This window comes from Pochonia chlamydosporia, chromosome 1, assembly GCF_001653235.2.
Source record: "Pochonia chlamydosporia 170 chromosome 1, whole genome shotgun sequence".
NCBI lineage: Eukaryota > Fungi > Ascomycota > Sordariomycetes > Hypocreales > Clavicipitaceae > Pochonia > Pochonia chlamydosporia.
In genome coordinates this window covers 1,972,670-1,992,186 of record NC_035790.1, presented here as the reverse complement: position 1 = coordinate 1,992,186, position 19,517 = coordinate 1,972,670, and the positions used below count along the sequence as shown (strand labels likewise).

The 19,517-nt window shown below is 51.8% G+C and overlaps 6 protein-coding genes across 6 annotated transcripts; 3 read left to right on the top strand and 3 right to left on the bottom strand.

The window, feature by feature from the left end:
* Nucleotides 1-1,184: 1,184 nt before the first annotated feature.
* On the top strand, nucleotides 1,185-2,228 carry VFPPC_12791 (transcription initiation protein; the record flags this gene model as incomplete). The annotated part of the gene is made up of 1 exon (XM_018290568.1): nucleotides 1,185-2,228. The coding sequence occupies one exon, from the start codon at nucleotides 1,185-1,187 to the stop codon at nucleotides 2,226-2,228; it is 1,044 nt and encodes a 347-aa protein (XP_018148619.1).
* Nucleotides 2,229-4,095: 1,867 nt separating this feature from the next.
* Nucleotides 4,096-8,563, top strand: VFPPC_12790 (phospholipid-translocating P-type ATPase, flippase; the record flags this gene model as incomplete). The annotated part of the gene is made up of 3 exons (XM_018290567.1): nucleotides 4,096-4,500; nucleotides 4,628-8,055; nucleotides 8,110-8,563. 3 exons carry the CDS (start codon nucleotides 4,096-4,098, stop codon nucleotides 8,561-8,563), a joined length of 4,287 nt encoding a protein of 1,428 aa, XP_018148618.1.
* Nucleotides 8,564-8,787: 224 nt separating this feature from the next.
* On the bottom strand, nucleotides 8,788-10,563 carry VFPPC_00484 (drug resistance protein; the record flags this gene model as incomplete). The annotated part of the gene is made up of 4 exons (XM_018280493.1): nucleotides 8,788-9,947; nucleotides 9,995-10,085; nucleotides 10,136-10,399; nucleotides 10,456-10,563. The coding sequence occupies 4 exons, from the start codon at nucleotides 10,561-10,563 to the stop codon at nucleotides 8,788-8,790; spliced, it is 1,623 nt and encodes a 540-aa protein (XP_018148617.1).
* Nucleotides 10,564-12,198: 1,635 nt separating this feature from the next.
* Nucleotides 12,199-15,266, bottom strand: VFPPC_00483 (RNAPII degradation factor Def1; the record flags this gene model as incomplete). Its single annotated transcript, XM_018280492.1, has 3 exons — nucleotides 12,199-13,514; nucleotides 13,579-14,718; nucleotides 14,966-15,266. 3 exons carry the CDS (start codon nucleotides 15,264-15,266, stop codon nucleotides 12,199-12,201), a joined length of 2,757 nt encoding a protein of 918 aa, XP_018148616.1.
* Nucleotides 15,267-16,592: 1,326 nt separating this feature from the next.
* On the bottom strand, nucleotides 16,593-16,901 carry VFPPC_17393 (hypothetical protein; the record flags this gene model as incomplete). The annotated part of the gene is made up of 1 exon (XM_022429106.1): nucleotides 16,593-16,901. The coding sequence occupies one exon, from the start codon at nucleotides 16,899-16,901 to the stop codon at nucleotides 16,593-16,595; it is 309 nt and encodes a 102-aa protein (XP_022285877.1).
* Nucleotides 16,902-18,018: 1,117 nt separating this feature from the next.
* On the top strand, nucleotides 18,019-19,206 carry VFPPC_12789 (hypothetical protein; the record flags this gene model as incomplete). The annotated part of the gene is made up of 1 exon (XM_018290566.1): nucleotides 18,019-19,206. The coding sequence occupies one exon, from the start codon at nucleotides 18,019-18,021 to the stop codon at nucleotides 19,204-19,206; it is 1,188 nt and encodes a 395-aa protein (XP_018148615.1).
* Between the last annotated feature and the right edge of the window lie 311 nt (nucleotides 19,207-19,517).

Below are 19,517 nucleotides of genomic sequence, written 5' to 3'. Positions count from 1 at the left end.
TAGCGGAAACTCTCGACAACTTGACAGAGTAGATGAACACGTCGCTGTCGCATTGCCGTTCGGATGACTGATATATCCAATTGAACCCCAGCCTGACTCAGCCCAATTGATGGTAACATTGTCGTGCTATTTGGCATTTTTCAGTGGGGGAAGCCGTTGTGCAACAACAGTCATTGGCCGATCTCGGATCCATGTGTGGGATGGCGCTCATTGTCAACTCTAAGAACAAGATGTGAGGCACTTGGCCGGCAGAATCTATTTTCCGATCGCCGGCAATGACTGGTCATTACTCAGCCCAACACAGAGTCTCAGACTGGAAGGTTCACCCATGTTCCACCACCCGGCTCCAGCGACCACATAGTCACGCCGTCTGCCTTGGCTTTTGCGCTCCCAACTTCTCCTCATCAACCTCCCTTCCTGTCACTCTCTTGCCTCAAGAAGTCGGTCAACACTCGCTTTCAACCTGCAAACAACCCTAAAAACCCTTGCAGTTGGTCGGAATCGATAGCGACGACCACTTCGAGCCGACTTTTCGTTGATCTGAGCTTCTCGCAGCCTCAGACGCCTTTACTGGTTCAGAACGGTCGGCTGGCAGAAGTTTGACTTTTCCCTAGACGTCTTTTGCGTGCTTCAACTGTGTACTGATCCTTTTCCTTCGTCGTCAGGCGCGCGGCGGACAATTATACAGCGTAAAGAATAAAAAGAAAACCAAAAAAAAAAAAAAACCCCTTCACGTTTTCCCAGAGTCGAGAGTTGGGATTCACTCCTTTGTCGGGGCATTTCTGTGCATCGCACTCGATTAGTTAGATTCAAACGCACATCTGCATTCACTCATTGCCATTCACACCCCACGAGAGGAATAAGGCAGCACTTCCTTCGTGCTTGGGCTGTGCGACTCAAAGTCACACGGCACTTCACCTGGCCCTCACTCTTTTGAGGAGCGTCGGTAAATCGAACGCGCGTTTTCGTCCCCGACCGTCAAGGTGCATTCGCCACTTCTCGTCCAGCTTGTTCACGACCGTCTTTTCCTCGGTACACCTGGGGACGACCTGAACTCCTTAGCTCGCAAAACAGTAGTCAAGAAGAGGCAACAACTTTGGACGAGACGCAAGGCGGCTAAACGATCCCGTAAAGTTTTCAACGAAGTGAGCAACATCTACACTGCCAAACCCTACGAAGCCAAAATGTTTCCTCCGGTAGGAGACCCGAGTGGTGGGGGGTATCAAGAAGACTTGAACAACATTCTGTGTTGTCCCGACTGCAAAGAGATCCCACCTAACCTCATCGAAGAGTTCTCCAGCGGCGATATGGTATGCCAAAGTTGTGGTGTAGTCGTTGGCACACGCATTATTGACACTCGGTCGGAATGGCGTACTTTTGCCAATGACGATCATGGTGGCGACGATCCCAGCCGTGTTGGTGGACCACAGGATGAGTTCGTGGAAGGCGAACAGCTTGCCACGACTGTTGCATTCTCCGAGTCAAAGGCCCACAAGGCTCTCTCTCGCACACAGAATAATGCCAATCAAGACAAGGCACAAAAGGGCTTGATGCAGGCGTACAAGGAGATCGTTTCGCTCTGCGAAGCTATCAACATGGGCCAAAACGTCTCCAATGCCGCCAAGCACATTTTCAAGCTTGTTGACAAGCACAAGTTCATGAAGGGCAAGCCCCAGGAAGCCGTCATTGCTGGGTGTATCTTCATTGCCTGTCGACAGAACAATGTACCGCGAACATTTCGTGAAATCTTCAATCTCACGAGTGTCAGCAAGAAAGAAGTTGGGAGGGTGTTTAAACAGTTGCAAAAGTTTTTGCAGAAGTTGCAGGATACTGAGGGCGAAGGCGCAACCGGTTTGAACACCGTCACCAATTACGAGAATACCTCTGTTGGCGCAGAAGATCTTTGCAGCAGATACGTGTCTCAACTCGGCTTCAAAAACCAGCAGAAGATTTCCAAGATTTCCCGAGATCTGGCCGAAAAGGCAAATGACATATCTGCACTCGCCGGCCGATCTCCCCTTTCAGTGGCTGCTGCCTGTATCTACATGGCCTGTCATCTCGTCGGCGAACCTCGCTCGTCGCTTCCTATTGCGAAGCAAGCGGGTGTGAGCGACGGCACCGTAAAGACGGCTTACAAACACTTATTTGCGGCACGGGAACAGCTCATTAAGAAGGAATGGCTTGAGGATGGTGGCAATATGGACAACATCCCTCAGGTGCAGGCATAAACAGCGGGCAAGAGGTGTGAGGTGTTATATGGAATATGCCGTCAGTATGGCGTGAACGTCCTTTTCTTGCGACAATGATTTCGTTACCGGATGATCTTGAATTCACAGGCTGCGTTCAATGTTTTTGTTATGTCTTTTTTTACCTTAGACGCGCGGTTACCTCAAATTTGGCAATGGCGTTAAAGGGAAGAATATGATTTCTCCAAACCACACTATCAGGCAACTGTTTTAGTTAGTTACACTGGCCGGAAAATTGGCAGAGCCTAGAATGAGATATCAGGAATAGCTCTGAGCGAATAATAAAAGATTGAAACCTCATCTGAGCGTGTGATGGTGAAGTCTCCATTTGCTCTGATGAATCTCGTTCCAAGCAGCTGACCTTTGTGGGCTAAGGAGACTGACATTTTGCAGACATGATATTGCTAAACCTAGGTACCTACCTAGGTACCCAGGTAGGTAGGCGCTTTACCGTCCTCTTGCAAATTGACTCTGGTATGGAGTTATGCTTTGGGGAGATACTGGGACAAAATCCCGGCTAGTTGGACGGGTAGCATGTGATGGAGCTGTCAAGGCCCAGTCGTGACGCCTAAGTTGAGGCTACAAAGAGTGGCCGCAGATTCCCGCCTTCTTGACCAAGTCACAGACAGTATTGTCATCCTCATCGACAAGCAAATGTCAAAATAGTAGCTACATCACCCGTGAAACTTGCTGACACCATCTTTGCCGTCTTTCAGCGGATCAGAAGCTAAGACTGGTTTTGGTATTCGAGACGAGATGAACCAGGTTGACAGCCAAGACGCCTTTCATCCAAATCCACCATTTGAAGTGCCTCAATTTGCTTCCCAGCCCCAGCCCGTCATTGCCGCCCCCACGTGGCTTGACTCGTCTGCCAGCCCTGGAATGTCTTGCTCCTTTCCCCAATTCGACGTGATGGCGCATTCTGGGCCGGATTGACAAGCCAGCCGCTTGCGGATTGGTGCACAATGATGGTCGGCAGACGCCGCCCGTAGGGGCAGGTGGGCAGGTCATGGTTTCGTCCAACCACGGCTGCATGCTGACAAGAGAGAGGCCACCATCATCTCCCCAGTCGGCCAGAATACACACAAAGGACTACCACCTGACCCAGAGCACGCCGAGTCAAGATCGCTGTGCCTTGGAAAGTGTCACTGATGGGTGCAGTAGTGGTTCTTCTGCACCTATCCGAAGGTCGCTCCGCCTGGCGTGGGGATCCATTGCGCGTTGCTGTCGATCTGTGATGCAGGTGGCAAAGGGGTAAACACTGAGTATGGAGTCGAGTGGTTTGGAGACGGCTCAATTTGAGGGATAACTTGATTGTCCACACGTTGCCTTTGTTGTTTTCCCTTCCACTCAAAAACATCGGAAAGCCCCAGCCAAATAATTTGGCGGGTAGTCATTCGTTCTTTCACTCGCTCTCTTCTCGTTCGCATGTCTAGAAATAGATTCAGGGCATAAGGTAGCATTGCGGTGCATTGTCCACTCGATCCAAGCGGTCCACGGTTCCGTCGCTAGATTCGAAACCTTGTCTTGGACAAGGTTCCCACAGCATTGGAGCAAACCCCGTCCGGAGGAGTTACTCCATTTTTCGATACGAGACCACTAAACTATTTGATCGCGGTACGCAGTAGTGGGTTGTGGGCTGGTGCTGGGTATTTCTGTTCGTGAGGCGTGACGAATGCGTCAAGCACCAAAATAGCCCGGCCAGGAGCTTGTAGTCGCGCCGTCAACTTTGTTGGTGTCCTTCTTTCTTCAATCCTCAATCTCTTCTCACAGAGCCCTTGTCTTTCGTTCTTGGGACTCAGAAGAGAACAGAGGCAACTTTTCGTCTCGAATTGCTCCTCGTCGCAGAATGGCCGACAGCGAGTGCAGCACGACGGAAAAGCGCCCGGTCCAGAATGCGCACAACTCGACATCGCTTCGACACAAAGCAGCCGCAGCAGCAAGCATTCGAGCCCCTACATTACAGCAGCTTCAGAGCAAGCTCCAAGATGCAGCTACCAAGTTGTATCAATCGACTGTGGTCGAATTGATCCTGCGACGCAAGCACCTGGCAGCCTCCCAAGACGGAAGGCACATCCCTCTGGCCCTCGAGCACACGGAGCCATTGGTCGACACGAGACGAGGCCATTCTTACATCTCCAACAATGTCCGCACCTCACGGTACACGGTGTGGGATTTCATTCCGAAGCAGCTGTTTTTCCAATTTACTCGCGTTGGCAACTTTTATTTTCTTTGTGTCGGCATCCCGCAAATGGTGAGGAGCTAGCTACCTACCTGTCTCCTGTCTCTCGGCGCCTCTCTGCCCCAGCCATTGTTCGAAGCGGCGCTGGGCGCAACATTTGGCTTTGTCTTGCTAACCTTATTATGCGCCTCAACAATAGATACCCGGATTGTCAACGACCGGCTCGTATACCACAATTTTGCCATTGCTTTTCTTTGTCCTCTTAACAATCGCCAAGGAGGGGTACGACGATTTCAGGAGACACCGATTGGACAAGGTGGAAAATGCCAATTTTGCGACTGTCCTTGGCCGAGAAGACCATTACACAGGGAAGCTCAAGCCACCGAATCTACTCCAGCGTCTGAATCCATTCCATGTCAAGACAACAGCCGAGCCCTGGCCGGCTCCGATTGACGAGTTCCAAGGCGTTCGTTGGGTCCCTACCAGGTGGAGCAATATCAAAGTTGGTGATGTTGTGAGGCTTTCCCGTGATGAGCCTATCCCAGCCGATTTGGTATTGTTGCATAGTGACGGAGAAAATGACCTCGCATATATTGATACCATGGCTCTTGATGGGGAGACGAATCTCAAAACTAAACAGGTTTGCCACGCTTTGAAAGCTTGTGGTACTATTGGAGGAATCGCAAAATGCAACGCCGAGTTTGTCGTCGAGGACCCCAATCCCGAACTGTTCAACTTTGATGGAAGAGTTACTGTTGATGGAAAGGCTGCGCCATTGACTCTCAACGAGGTCATTTATCGAGGTAGTGTCATGAGAAACACGACGTCGGCTACAGGCATTGTGATCAACACCGGAGAGGAATGCAAGCTGCGCATGAACTCGAACCGACATCCGAGAGCGAAAAAGCCCTACCTTGAAAAGGTAGTCAACATGGTCGTCATTACACTAGCCACCTATGTGATTATTCTTTCTGTCGGTGTCTCAATGGGCTATGTTAAATGGAAGAGCGACTACGAGCAGCATGCTTGGTATCTGGACATGGCCACCGTCCCCTTTTACCAAATTATCATCGCATTCATCATCATGTTTAACAATGTCGTGCCACTTGCGCTTTACATCAGTTTAGAGATTGTCAAGCTTGGCCAGTTGTTACTACTCAATTCTGATATTGACATGTACCACGAAGAGTCTGATACTCCGGCTCGTTGCAATACCAACACAATCTTGGAGAATCTGGGTCAAGTCGGCTATATATTTTCGGACAAAACTGGAACATTGACGGATAACATAATGAAGTTTCGAAAACTGAGCGTCGCCGGGACAGTTTGGCTACACGAAATGGACTTACAAGTAGTCGATGATGATAATGAGGACGACGATGGAGGCGACGATATTCAGAAGACAATGGTACACTCCGAAGAAATTGGCTACTTTACTCGAAAACCATCGATGCAGAAGTCGGAAATTACCTCTCCCGTCATTCGCGAGGAGCAGATAGACGATCTAGAGACACCAATGTCTCCATCCAGACTATCGTTTGGTGGCCGGCGATCGTCCTCGCAATGGCGCTCCACTGGCCGTCCAGATCATATCCAGCCGGATGTCAATACGTCGGATCTTATTGAGTATCTGAGGATTCGGCCTCATTCTGCATTTTCAAGGAAGGCTAGAGAGTATCTTCTAGCAGTTTCTTTGTGCCATACCTGCTTACCAGAAGTGAAAGACGGCAAGATGGATTTTCAAGCGTCCTCGCCGGACGAGCTAGCTCTGGTTCGAGCTGCGCAAGAGCTAGGGTACCAAGTCATCCACCGAACGGTCAAATCAATCACCTTGCAAGTACCTCAACCAAACGGAGGTAGCGAAAGGATGACATTTGAGATCCTGGACGTCATCGAATTCAGTAGTGCACGAAAACGCATGTCCATCGTTGTTCGATATCCAGATGGGCGTGTATGCATAATCTGCAAAGGCGCCGACTCTGCGATTTTGCCCAGGCTAAAACTAGCTTCGTTAGCCATGCAAAAGGCCAACGAAGTGAGGCAAAGCGCAGACCTAGAGCACGAGATGTATCGTCGAAGCCAGCAATACGAATCGCGGAATAGCTTTGGTGGTCGGCCAAGCCTGACTGTGCGACGTATCTCTGGTCTGCATCGAGGCCGCAGTGTTGATCAGCCTCGATCTTATTTGAAGAGAACAAAGTCGTTTGAAGTAAAAAAACTTATGCGACTGTCTGGCGATCGTCCACGTGGCGGGTCTCCCGCTCCGCGCGGCGTCTCCTTGGATGTATCTCGAACGACACTTTTGAGCCCGTCGAGCTATCAACCACCGCAGCCGGTGCCGGAGCACCTGCGTTTTCTTGAAGACTCGGCAATCCATGACGAATCCGAAGTGTTCACCAAATGCTTCAAGCACTTGGACGACTTTGCGACGGAGGGACTGAGAACGTTGCTCTACGCTCAAAAGTTTGTCTCCGATCATGACTATCGTTCGTGGAAGAAGTGTTATGACGACGCGTGTACCAGCTTAGTGAATCGACAAGACCTTATTGAGGCGGCGGGCGATATGATTGAGCGGTCGTTTGAGCTGGTTGGTGCCACCGCAATCGAAGACAAACTCCAACAAGGTGTTCCAGAAACCATTGACAGATTGCGACGGGCCAACATTAAAATTTGGATGCTGACCGGCGACAAGCGTGAGACAGCCATCAACATTGCGCATTCCGCTCGCATATGCCGACCCGGGTCTGACCTTTACGTGCTGGACGTAACCAAGGAATCGCTAGAATCCCAACTCGTCGCGTTGGCCGAGGAGCTACACACAGGATCAATCCACAGTGTTGTTGTTATTGATGGTCAAACACTGGCAGCGGTTGAAAAGTCTGACGCGCTTTCGAAGCAGTTTTTTGCCATCATGCTACTTGTCGATTCGGTTATTTGCTGTCGTGCGTCTCCAGCACAAAAAGCTCTCCTAGTCAAGACGGTTCGATCCTCGTTAGGCAAGTTTAAGAGCAACAAACATCGTGGTTTGACCTTGGCCATTGGTGATGGAGCCAATGACTTGGCCATGATTCAGGCAAGCCATGTTGGCATTGGTATATCAGGAAAAGAGGGACTCCAGGCTGCGCGTGTTGCAGACTATGCAATTGCCCAATTCCGCTACCTGCAGCGGCTGCTCCTCGTCCATGGTCGATGGAACTATGTTCGTACCGCAAAGTTCATCCTCTACACGTTTTGGAAGGAAATGTTCTTCTACCTACCAACTGCGCAATATCAAAGATACAACGGATACACCGGCACGTCACTCTACCAGGCCACAAGTTTGACTGTGTTCAACACGCTATTCACAAGCCTGTGCACGATTTGCATGGGTATTTGGGAACAGGATCTTAGCGCCGAGACACTTCTGGCTGTTCCGGAGCTTTACGTCTATGGCCAACGCAACACGGGACTGAACACATGGAAATATGTGCGCTGGATGTTTTTGGCTGCCGTTGAAGGCGTCATTGCTTGGTACGGAGTATGGGCAGGTTATGGTTGGATCTCCCCCTCGGCTCGTGATGAGGGCCTCTACGCTCTGGGCACTCTTGCGTTTACTGTAGGTGTGCTGTGGATCAACTGGAAGCTATTGTAAGTTTTATACCCAAGGTTACAGGAGAAAGTCGGTGCTAACAAGTCTGATAGCATTTTTGAAACGCACTACAAATCCCGGATTGTAATGGGCTCCTTTTTCATCACAACATGGGGTTGGTTTGCCTGGCTCTCCTTCCTGGACGGTGTTTACGCACCAGCCCCGGAGGGTCCTTATGCAATCCGGCACACCTTTACAAGAGCATTCGGTAATGATGCCGTCTGGTGGGCGACTGCTTTCATCGTCCTCGCGTTCCTGGGACTCATGGAACTTGTGGGCAAATCCATCAAGCGCAACATGTTGGTAGCGGGCGTGTGGCACTGGCCACCATGGAAGATGCACCGTCTGAGCGACAATGTCGAGGAGTGGGATCTTGAAGTCTGGCAGGAGATGGAACAGGACCCCAAGGTCCGCGAGCGTTTAAGGAGGTTGGCCAATGATGAGGAGACAATGGAAGATGTAGAAGCGGAGGATGTGTTCAATGTTGAGGCTAGAATGGATGGGTAATTGGCGTTTTCATTTCCTCTTTGTTTTGTATTCTTTTTGCGCCCAAATAGAGTGCATCGATACCCCTGACTGTATTTGGTTTTCAGACACGATACCATTCATGAGTAGGACATGTGTGGGAATATCATATAGAGATACAGAAATATATATCATCATAACACTGGCAGGTCATATGTATGCTCTTAAAGTCCAAGTCTAAATTGAGAGGTAGCAACATGGCTATACTACTTTTTCTCCGTAGCCCTCTGCTCAACATCATGACTCTTTCCACCAAACACACCACCACTAGATTCAGTCTCGGCCACCCTAGCAGGCCTCGTCTTGCCTATAATGTCCATATTCCTAAACGCCAACAACACCACCACCAAGGCGGCAACACCAAACCCAAAATTCGCCCAGTTCGCGGCCCTTAACCCCGTAAGCGAAGCCCCATCCCACGGCCTCGTCGGACCCGCCTCCATCACAGGAACACCTCTCTCCCTAGCCATAGCGGCAGTCTGTATCGCCGTCCCAACAGCCAGACCGATCGAGCGGCCAAACTGTCCGACGGCATTGATCAACGCCCCGCCAATAGCCTGGTCCTCCCGCGGCAGGGCCTGCGACGTAAACAGCGTCAAGCACGGCCACACGGTATCGGCGCCCATGACGGCGAGCACCATGGCTGGAAACCCGTACGCCCAGTACGACGTCGTGGGCGCAATGGGCACGGCGTACAACAAACACGCAACAGATGTGGCGAGGGTGCCGCAGACGAGGATAAACAGCGTGGGTATACGGCTGAGCAGCTGTGCGACAATGAGGGCGACGATCACGCCCGTCACACCAGTCGGTATGTATCGCAGCATGGTGGACAGCGGAGACAGGCCCTGGAAGTCCTGGAAGAAGTAGGTCGTAAAGATGAGGTAGTTGTTGAAGGCGGTGAAGAAGAGGCCCATGATGAGCATGGCGGCCGAGAAGCGTGCGTTTCTGAACACGGAGACCTTGATGAGCGGCGCGCGGGAGAGGTTGCGTCCGTGACGGCGCTCGAGGTACATCTGCCATGTGGTGAAGAGGGCAATGAGCAGGACGGCCGTGACGACGAGGACGGGCACCCAGGGCGTGGACCAGCCGACGACGTTGCCTTCTGTGAGGGAGAAGTTGAGTGCTATGAGGGCGATGGTGATGAGCGTTGCGCCTAGCCAATCTACCTTTTGGGGAGGGGCTTTTGCGTCCGTGTCTGCGAGTTTGACGGACGGAGGAGGCGGCGGGATGAGGAATATGCTGGCTGTGGTGATGATGGCGGAGAGGATGGCGAGTGCGCCGAATACCCATTTCCAGTTGGCGTATTCGGCGATGAGGCCGGAGAGGAGGTTACCACAGACGCTGCCGAGGGGGGCACCAGCTCCTGATACTGTTAGACACTCATGATGAAGTGGTTGGAAGTTGGCGTACCATAGGTGCTGAAGGCGTAGTTTTTCGCTTTTCCCGGTGGAAACGTCACGCCCAGTATCCCAATTGCCGTTGGGACCGTCGCCGCCGCTCCCTACAAGAGTCAGTTTCCACGATTCAAACTCATAAAACAGTCAGAGTTACCAGTCCTTGAAACCCCCGAAACAAATTAAACCCAATCTCGTTCGGGATAAACGGATTCGCGGCAGTAACACACGTCACCCACACAGACCCGAGGATGAAGATGAGCCGTTTCCCATAAATGTCCCCTATGCGACCCCATAGCAGGAGGAAGCACCCAAACGCAAGGGAGTAGGAAGATACGATCCATTGTTGACGACTTTCCGGAATGTCGAGATGGTTGCCTATGGTGGGGAGAATAATCACGACGCTTTGAATATTGAGGACCTGTTTGTGGCAGAGTTGGCAACGAATCTTCATGTTGTAGGAGGGGGATGGCTTACATTGACAAAGGCGGCTCCCGTGACGGTAGCAACGAGAGCGATACACCGTGCTTTGGACATGGGTAACTCAGCTTGAGTTTCATCTTGGGCGTTGTGCGTTGAATCCATGTTTGTGTCTTGCGAAGACGCAGGGTTGGCTGGTGGCGAGGAAGCCATCTCACCGGACTGGAGTTGTGCTCATCAGTTGGACGCGGGAGAGTTGGATAACTTGTAGAAACTGTAGTTAAATATGGTTGAGGATCGAAGAGAATCTATAACCTTGACAGTCAGTCAACTAGATCATATACTCTTCCAACCAAAGATCGGTCAACATGATCAAAGTCACTCATATTAGTTGTAAACGGCAACTGCTTCCTCCCACACAACAGGCTACTCCGCAAGCCAACATCAATTTAAAGAGCCAGAAACCCAACGGCATCCAAACTCGGCTTTCCCAATCCAACAGCGAACTCATCTTCCTGCAGTTGGGTTCCCCACGGCGAAGCTTGAGATGTACTCCTCCCCACCAATCGGATTCAGTTTCACCGCCCACATTTAGTCTTTGTGGGGGTCTCACTGATGTTGCCCACACTGCGGAAGCTGCTGTGATAGGGTCAAGAGAATGCGGAAACGCGGATATCGGAAGTATTTTTAATTTACAGAACCAGATGGACAGTTATTGGGACGGATCGCTGCCTGTCTGGATGATGTTCCGCAGATGAGGTCGGCATCTGGGGACTAATTGATGCGAGGTTTGATTCGTTGCAGCGTCACCAACCTGCAACTTAGAGTAAAAAACTGCCTATGAATTTATGCTTGGCGTCCCAAGAGTGTAAATTGTCTTAAATTTTCATCATACCAGACTCTCATCAACGTGAAGTAAGCTCTAGCCGGGTTTGCGACACAACCAAGGAGCGTCAACATGGCACTTCGACTACAAGGCCACTCTTGACCACCTGACAACACTCTACACATTCAACGCCATTGGCAATGTACATATTTCTGATTGGCTATCTCCAGATTCATCTCAACTCAACTGCAGAGACGACCATGAACTCCTCAAATGCACATTCCCTTCCCTTCCTACTTCAAATACAATCTGCCCTGGTTCATCCCCTTTCCTTGGAAAACCTCACGAGCCAACGTCAGACCTTTTCGTCCCGTCACCTGAAATGAGAGCAGTAACAGATCTCTTGAAAGAAAAAAGAGAGCCAAAGAAAAGTGAAAGAAAGAAAGTAGAGCACATGCGGTCGGAAAAAAGTCCAAAGAATTATCACTCAGCATTTGATTAATCCGCGCGAGTGTGCCGAAAATAATTTTGTCCATGGTATCCGTTTCCATTTTTTCTCTTCTTTGCCGATAACACTCCCACCTCGATTCTTTTTTAGGATATTCTCGATAAAAAACAAGAAGAGAAGAGAAGAAAAAAACGCAGTAAACAGGTTTTCTTTGCAATCGTACACGTGCGCCATGGGCCAAAATAATTCACAAACCCGTCCGGCCCATTTGCTGTTTCCTTTGCCTCTCTTCCGGTAAAATCCCATTAAACACCTTGTGCGTTGCGGCACATATCATTGGTGATCATGTTTCCCCTCCCATGCTTCAATATAAAACATAAGGACTACCATCTCAAGGGTTTGGTGAATCCAGGTCATAGTCCCTCATCATGCGTTCCTCACTCTCCCTATCTCGTAATCCTCGCTCGGAACGGTCGAGGTGATATTTACCTCGCCGCTTTCCATCGCGATCGCGAAACCTACCCCACTAGTGGTAGTTTCCGCCCCAGCCGCCACGCTGTTGCTGACCACCGCCGTAGTAGCCGCCGCTACCACCAAACCCCTGGTTGTAAGAGCCATACGGAGTGTTGCCGTGCTGGCTGGCTCCGGCGCCGCCGCCCATACCATAGGCGCTGCCGTGGAGGTTGTGTCCCTGAAGGTGACTCGGGTAACCCCCATAACCTCCGCCCATCTGAGAGTTCTGAGGTGGTGGGAGGCCGGTCTGGCCACTAGGTGCGTTGTTGGTAGCAGATCCAGGTCGCGGTCCACCTCCAAGGGATGGAGAAGGGCCAGAGGCGGTCGTCTTGGCATCACCGAAAGGCTTCAGGTCATCAGTAGAGCCAGAGGCGGGGGGTTGGTTCTGGCTGTTGAAAGACTGGCTCTGAGACTGGAAAGAAGAGGTGCCGCGGGCAAAGCTATCATGGGCACCTCCAAAGCTGCTGCCACCGAGGCCAGGCTGGCTACCGGCCTGACCAGATGCAGCGCGGCCATACTCGCCGAGTCCAGAACCTAGGCTGCTGTCGCGGTGAAGCGAAGAGGGGCCACCGAATGTGCTCGGGGATGAAGCGTGGTCATATGGCGCATTGGGAGACATCCCGTAGGGCTGACCATACATGCCACCCTTGCCAGCATATGGGCCAAAACCACCCTGTCCGTAACCTGAATAGTACTGGTGGTAGTAAGGGTTGCTGTAGTAAGGATGGTTGTATCCCGGGTACTGTCCGTGAGACTGAGGCTGCGAGCCCGGAGTTCCCTGCTGAGGCTGCTGGGACTGCTGACCTTGCTGAGCCTGTTGAGTCTGCTGACCTTGCTGTCCCTGCTGCTGGGCCTGAGCCGCAGGGTTGGGGGTTGAATGGCCGCTGTTCTGGCTGTCGCTGGAACCGCCAAATCGGGGTTGCGTGTGCAGAGAGCCACTCTGCGGGTATTGGCTGAGGTTATCAGTAGCGTTGTAACCGGCAAAAGGACGTTGCTGAGAGACACCGTCATGCTGTCCGTGGGCAGCCTGTTGGGCGCCGTACTGCTGTCCGTAAACGTTGTAAGGATTTCTGTCCTGCTGGTTGGCAGTGTAGTAGTTGGAGTAATCGGTCGGGGCGGAAGTAAATGCAGCACCAGGCTGCTGAGCTTGAGGCTGAGTGGTCTGGGCGGCATAGCTATCGAATGGTGGTTGAGAGACAGGCGTGGATTGGGCAGCGTTGAAAGGATCGAGAGGTTTCTGTGTGGCGGCAGCGGTGTCCTGAGGTCCGTATCGAGAGAACTGTTGTGTCGCGGTAGCAGGAGCTTGTGCAGCAGCAGGAGCAGTGGGAACTAGATATTATCTCTCGTGTTAGTTTTGTTCATTCTGTCAACTGTGTGGGGGCATTCATCTTACCAGCTCCGGCGACCACTGAGGGAACAGTACCGGCTGCCTTCTGAGTGAAGGTTTCTGGGATGGCGACAGGTTGGGAGACAGGTGGCAGGGAGGCACGAGGGTGAGCAACGGGAGAGTCGGCGGGAGGTTGAGCGCGAGTCTCTGGTTCTTCGCGCTCACCATCGACATCCTCTTCACCGTCATTCAGGCTGAAAGCTCCGAACTTAACAGCAGCTCGGTCCACCTCGCGGTTGCCCGGCATACGGACAGCCTCTTCCTGATCCAAAACTCGTCGTTGGAGGCTGGGGCCACGGGTGGTCCGCTCAGCAGTTGCCTTTATCGCAGACGCGGCATATCCGCTTGCAGCAGAACGCTGAGCCTGGTGCTGCTGGTGAGCAGCCGAGATCGGTGTAGCGGTAGCACTAACAGGGCTCTGTCGGGGGTCCCAAGAGTCAGCAGCGGTGCTTGCAGCTGTGCCAGTTGCGGGTGGATTGGAGTCGTCAACAACCTGTTCGAGATTCGTCTCGGTGAGCTCATCTTTAGTAGGTGGGAGAGCAACTTCTCGTTCAATGGTAGCGGCGGGTTGAACGGGAACGGCACGTTGAGCCACGGGGGTGGTTTCTTCCTCTACCGGTTCAATGGTTTCGGGTTCAGCAGGGACGGGTTCGGGGACAATTTGAGCTTCAACATCAGCAGGTTTCGGCGCAGGTGCCTCCTTGGAAGCAACAGGCGCGATCTTGGGGGCGGTCGACTGGCGCAGCATACTCGCCCACGTCTTGGCCGCGGGGGCTGCTGGCTGAGCAGGTTCAATGGGAGCAGACTTATCGGCAGCGGCAATCTTGGACTCGGCCTGGTCGTCTTTTGGTTTGGTATTATCCCAAGCAGAAGATTCCTCAGTCGGGACAGACAGCTGCTGAGTTTCCTTGGTACGCGTGCCATTGGTACTGGGTTGAGATGATCTGCCTCGAGCAGCGCCGCCTCGACCACCTCGCTCGGAACCTCGTCCTCGGCCACGTCCACCCTCGGAAACAGCTCGTCCACCACGGGTGGCTCGAGATGCTGATGCAGCTGACTCGTTGGTAGCAGCGGTCGTAGTGTCCTTGGCCTTTGTGCGGGCAGTCTTCTTGGGCTTTGAGACCTCACCCCACTGAGAGATGGTACCTGTGCAGAGAGAGTCAGTCAGCTTGGCCTACACACCGCAACCTGTCACAGAGCTTGAGCAGGTTGGGGAGGAAAATACGAGGCGGAACAGAGTGGCGGCGAATCAAAGGGGAGATAGCTGAGAAGATTTTGACAGTCGTGTGCTTGACACATCACAAACTTGAATTGAGTGTAGTAATTGCATGTGGGCATGGCAAGCCTTGGGTAGTTGTGAAAAAATTCAGCCTTGCAAACAGGGAACACACACCTTCTGCAATTCGTGCGACAGCTTCATTTTCGTCGCCGTTTGTCTCTTGAAGGGCAAAGAGAACATCGGCTTCAGACCAATCGGGGAACATCTCGCGGATTACAGATGTTTTATCGCCATATTGTTTGCGAAGCTCAGCGAACTCGCCTTCGTCTTCGAAAGCACCGAGGTTTTCGTCCTTGTGGTCCGACTTGTCGCCATTTGTTCTAGAGCGGCCGCCTCGACCGGCGAAACCTCCTCTACCGCCGCGGGCCGAGCCTCTGCCACGCGTGGCCGACGACCGCGATGCGACTTCGGACATGGAGATGGTTTGTGGTTTGTGGTTTACGGAGGGAGACTGGTGAGAGATGTGGAATGAGACGTGGTGGTGATGCAGCGGCCGAGTCAGGTGGCCCTCTGCAGAGAGAGAAGAAAAGATAAAAACAACAAAAGTGGGATGGAAAGGCTGCTAAGGGCCAAATCCGATATAGAGAGATAGTCCCGTGGATGAGGGCACGGCAATGTGTTGCGAAACGATGAGCGTTGTGGCAGAGGAGGAATTGAGAATGGTGGAAGTGGTAAAGGGAGGCACGAGGTTTTCCCCAGAAGCAGCAGAGGCCAAAATGGAGCCAGAGAGTCTGGTGCAGGTTAACGAAGGAGGATTTTGACTTTGGGACCAGACCAGTCCAGTCAAAGTGTGTCCCAGTCTGGGCTGGGCTGGGCCGGGCTGGTGCCACCGAGCAAGGGAGCAGCTGCGCAGCGGTGGCCAGTAGAGTCAGTCAGTCTGGTGTGGTTGAGACCGCCCAGCCAGGCTCGAGTCACCTCAAGTTCACATGCATGTTTCTAGGGCTCGAGTACAGCATCTCACAGTGGACCACACCACTGAGCGAACCAGCGACCCATCAACAGAACCTTTCAAACGCTGAACCACCAAACCCCAAGTGCTTCAATGGATCATTTGATATGTCCAGACTGGGCGTTTGGCCACGGACTAGATCGGACCGGACCAGATAGGAGCCCACCAAACAATCAACGCCGACGTCGTCCTGCGCCTCAATCCTCAAGCATTGATTTGAAGTCAACAACTTGATCCATGTACCAAACACCTCAAGCCTCACTACTGCAGTGCGTCCAGATGTCCACCAAATGGCCCCAGAGGGCACGGAGCAGGACATCTCGACCCAACCGTGTCTTTCCGTCCAGTCTGGGTGCCTGGCAGCATGGAACCTTGAAGCGAAGACTAATACTCTATTGTTTCGGAGCAATTCTTCTTTCGACTAATTTTTCTTCGTTTTCTGGCATGGAACAAGTTATTCAGCTTGTACAGCAACAAGCATAAAAGCCAAACAGGCGCCAAATAGGCGTCAAGTCCAATTGGCCAACACCAGGTCAATCCAATTCCTCCATGTCCAAGCTACCAGGTTCAATGTTGATGCGCGGAAACACAGCCAGGGCGTCGGAGCTGTGCATGTCTGGTATGGACTGTTTGATTTATGGACATACTTTACGTGAATGGTGCTTCAATATTCACATCAGCCCAATTCTCTCGTGTTACAACCAAATACTAACCAGACCTGCTACGAACATGCACGTAAGACTGTACGTAAGCATCACATCACACATCTCACGGCCAAGTGTACTCAAGTAATTACAGACTTGCCCTCGACGCAATCAAGTATCCATCCATGTGTCTGTGTATTCTCCATCTCGGCTTCCGAGCCTTGACTACTATGTATCTCTCCACAATGCTCCATGTCCCATGCTCGCTGTCGTCCAAAGTTGGCCCTTCCCTCCCTTGCTTTGCCTGGCGACTTGCTTGCTCAAATGATATCTGTGCTCCCAAATGATGCTCGCCCAGTGGGGCGACCGATGGTCTTTTTTTTCCTTTCGGTCCAGGTGCACGTATCCCCTTGCGATTTGGCCACAAAGGGGAGGGTTTCAGATGTGTCCTGGACATGAATTGATGGACGAAGAAAGAACCTTGAAGTGCATCACCAGGCACTCAGCCGCTATTCCGGTCCTTGCGCATGGTGGCGAGGTGTTCCGTACTAAGTACTGAAGTAGACGAGGAATAGGCCTCAGTGCCCAATGGATCACCTGTCATGGCCTGGCTCTTGTTGTACGCTCCATTCCATGTCAAAACATCCCAGCTATATATGTCCGGAGTAGTCACAGGCAGAATACTATTTCGGCGCATGAAATTTCGAGATTGCCCCATCATGCATGATAGCTAGCGATTATCTGTCGAGTTCGTTACCACGTCAATCGTGAATTGGAGCTCGATTTGGGCGTTGGGGGTCGCAATTGGCAGGATTGTACTATCCCCTGCTCAAGCAATTCCTCGATGACGAGGCAAACAATTGCGAATTCGGCTGCCCCGACTCATGAGACGATGTGCAAGACGACCAAGACTCAATCGCAGTCCGAGGTTTCCCGTCCTCTTGGTATGAAGCGCCGGGACCGACAACCACCTCAGAATAGTTGCACCAAGATATCTTTAATTACTCCATCTTGTCTGGTGTAAGAGAAAAGAAAAGTTGATTGCCGGAGCCTCAACAGCACCCATTCACATGATATTCGACCACTACAACCCAACTACGTCAGAGCTTGCCAACTTCCACCTTTGGTCACCACCCCCATCCAACCTGGTCCGGGCGATTTTCATAGTACACGTTCGGTGAGTTTGCGGCTGTCCCTGCAGCAAGCAGAGCGCCATGATAATAATTTCGTATTGCTAGCCAACGTAACATCTGAACTTGCTGGGTCATTCTGCTCTATCCTGAGGCAAGGAATCACTGATCGCACGAGACGTCAGCCCTGTGCATGATAGTGTCCCACATAAGCTCCTCACCTGCCAGAACGAATTTCACCTATTCAATCACGTGACAAAGATGGAAATCGACCGCAATGATTATCGAAAGTGGGCTGATTGATGCTTTGCCCAGATCATCTCCAGTCCGACATCGACATCGTATCAACAATAGAGCTGCTGGCAGCCCTTCCAAACACGAGCCTGCCAGGGGCAGAGCCGGCTGCCGTTTCCTTTGCACGTCAACACAACATTGAAAGTCACAATGTTTTCGACAAAATCCACCCAAGCTCTGCGGAATCTGTTCGCCGGCTACCATGAACCGACCGGACTCTCCAAACAGCAATCCCAGAAGCTGCTCGAAGGCCTCAAAGCGTCCTTTCGTCAGCATCTAGACCGCGAATATGGACGCATCGGCTCCGGGCGCGCCGCCACTCTGGCCAAAGTCACAGAAACTGACCTTCAGATACGCCATTCAGCAGCAACCCAACATCTGAGATCAATTCTATCCAATCCACTCTTCAGCTACAACAAACAAGCTAGCTCGCCTTCTTCACCAACTTTGCTTCCCACATCCAAGCGAGACCCAATGGATGTTTTCGATCACGCCGTTGCCAAAGGGATGATGACCTTGAAGGCTGCCACGGGCTGCATGGTAGCCAAGCGAGAACTACTCTCGACCTCCGCAGATTTCGCCTCCTCACAGACAGCATTGCGAGTTTTGCGGTGGCTCAAATCATCCAGCGCCGAGGCAGGTCTCAAATTTCTCGATAATCAGCCCTTCATTCGAGCATTAACGCCGTTACTTATTGCAGAAGGCCTCGAGAGCGTTGCGTGGGAATGGATGAGTCGGACCGTCAACGATACCAGCTTATCCTGGGAGAACGATCTGCGGATTAAACGTGCCTCATTTCTACTAGCCCAGCTGGTTCATATCAAGAGTCGGCCGCAACACGGAAATCTAGATGCAGCCATTACAACCATATTACACGCCGAACAGCTGTTCCACAATAACCTTCTCCTCCCACAACTCCTCATCCTTCCTTGGCGGTCAGTATCTTGGCTTTCGACCGTCGAGGCATACACCCGAACTGCCCCATCGGAGGAATTGTTCGACGCACACATGGCCACGGCAGAGCTACTACCACGAGCCTTTGATGTTGAAAAGGCACACCTGCACTTATATCATCCGACACATCCTGATCACGCTCCAGCCCTACGTCTGTTCAACGACAAGAAGAAGTTGAAGAAGTTGGTGGCGAAGTTTACCCCCGAAAAGCTCAACTTGGCCAAGACCACGGGCATGAGCATCTTACCGTGGATCGCTTTCCTCGGCCATGACACTGTAAACCATTTAATGCAGTCGGGGAGGATGCGAGAAGCAAACACTGTCACTGAGCTTCTCAGGTCAGAATTATCAAGTCTGTCAATTGAGTCTTTGAACCCAACTTGAGCAGGCACTCCTGACAGACATTATGCTTGCAAAAATCAATACCCCTTGCCTGATGGCTACAGGCAGTGAGTGTGGGCGTACACCACTAGTCTGCGTCAACACATCCACTGCCATACCAGTGTCACCACAAACCCAACTTCTGCGAAACCTGAGACAAAGTCCAGGCGCAATCCACATGGGTACAAACGGGATCACAGCTACAGACGCATCAAGGTGGAATTCACAATCTTTGTAAAATAGAGAATCCTGTAACAGATATCCGGAGAATTAGCGCTCCAATATACCCAATCTATGACCATTCTAACTCAAAC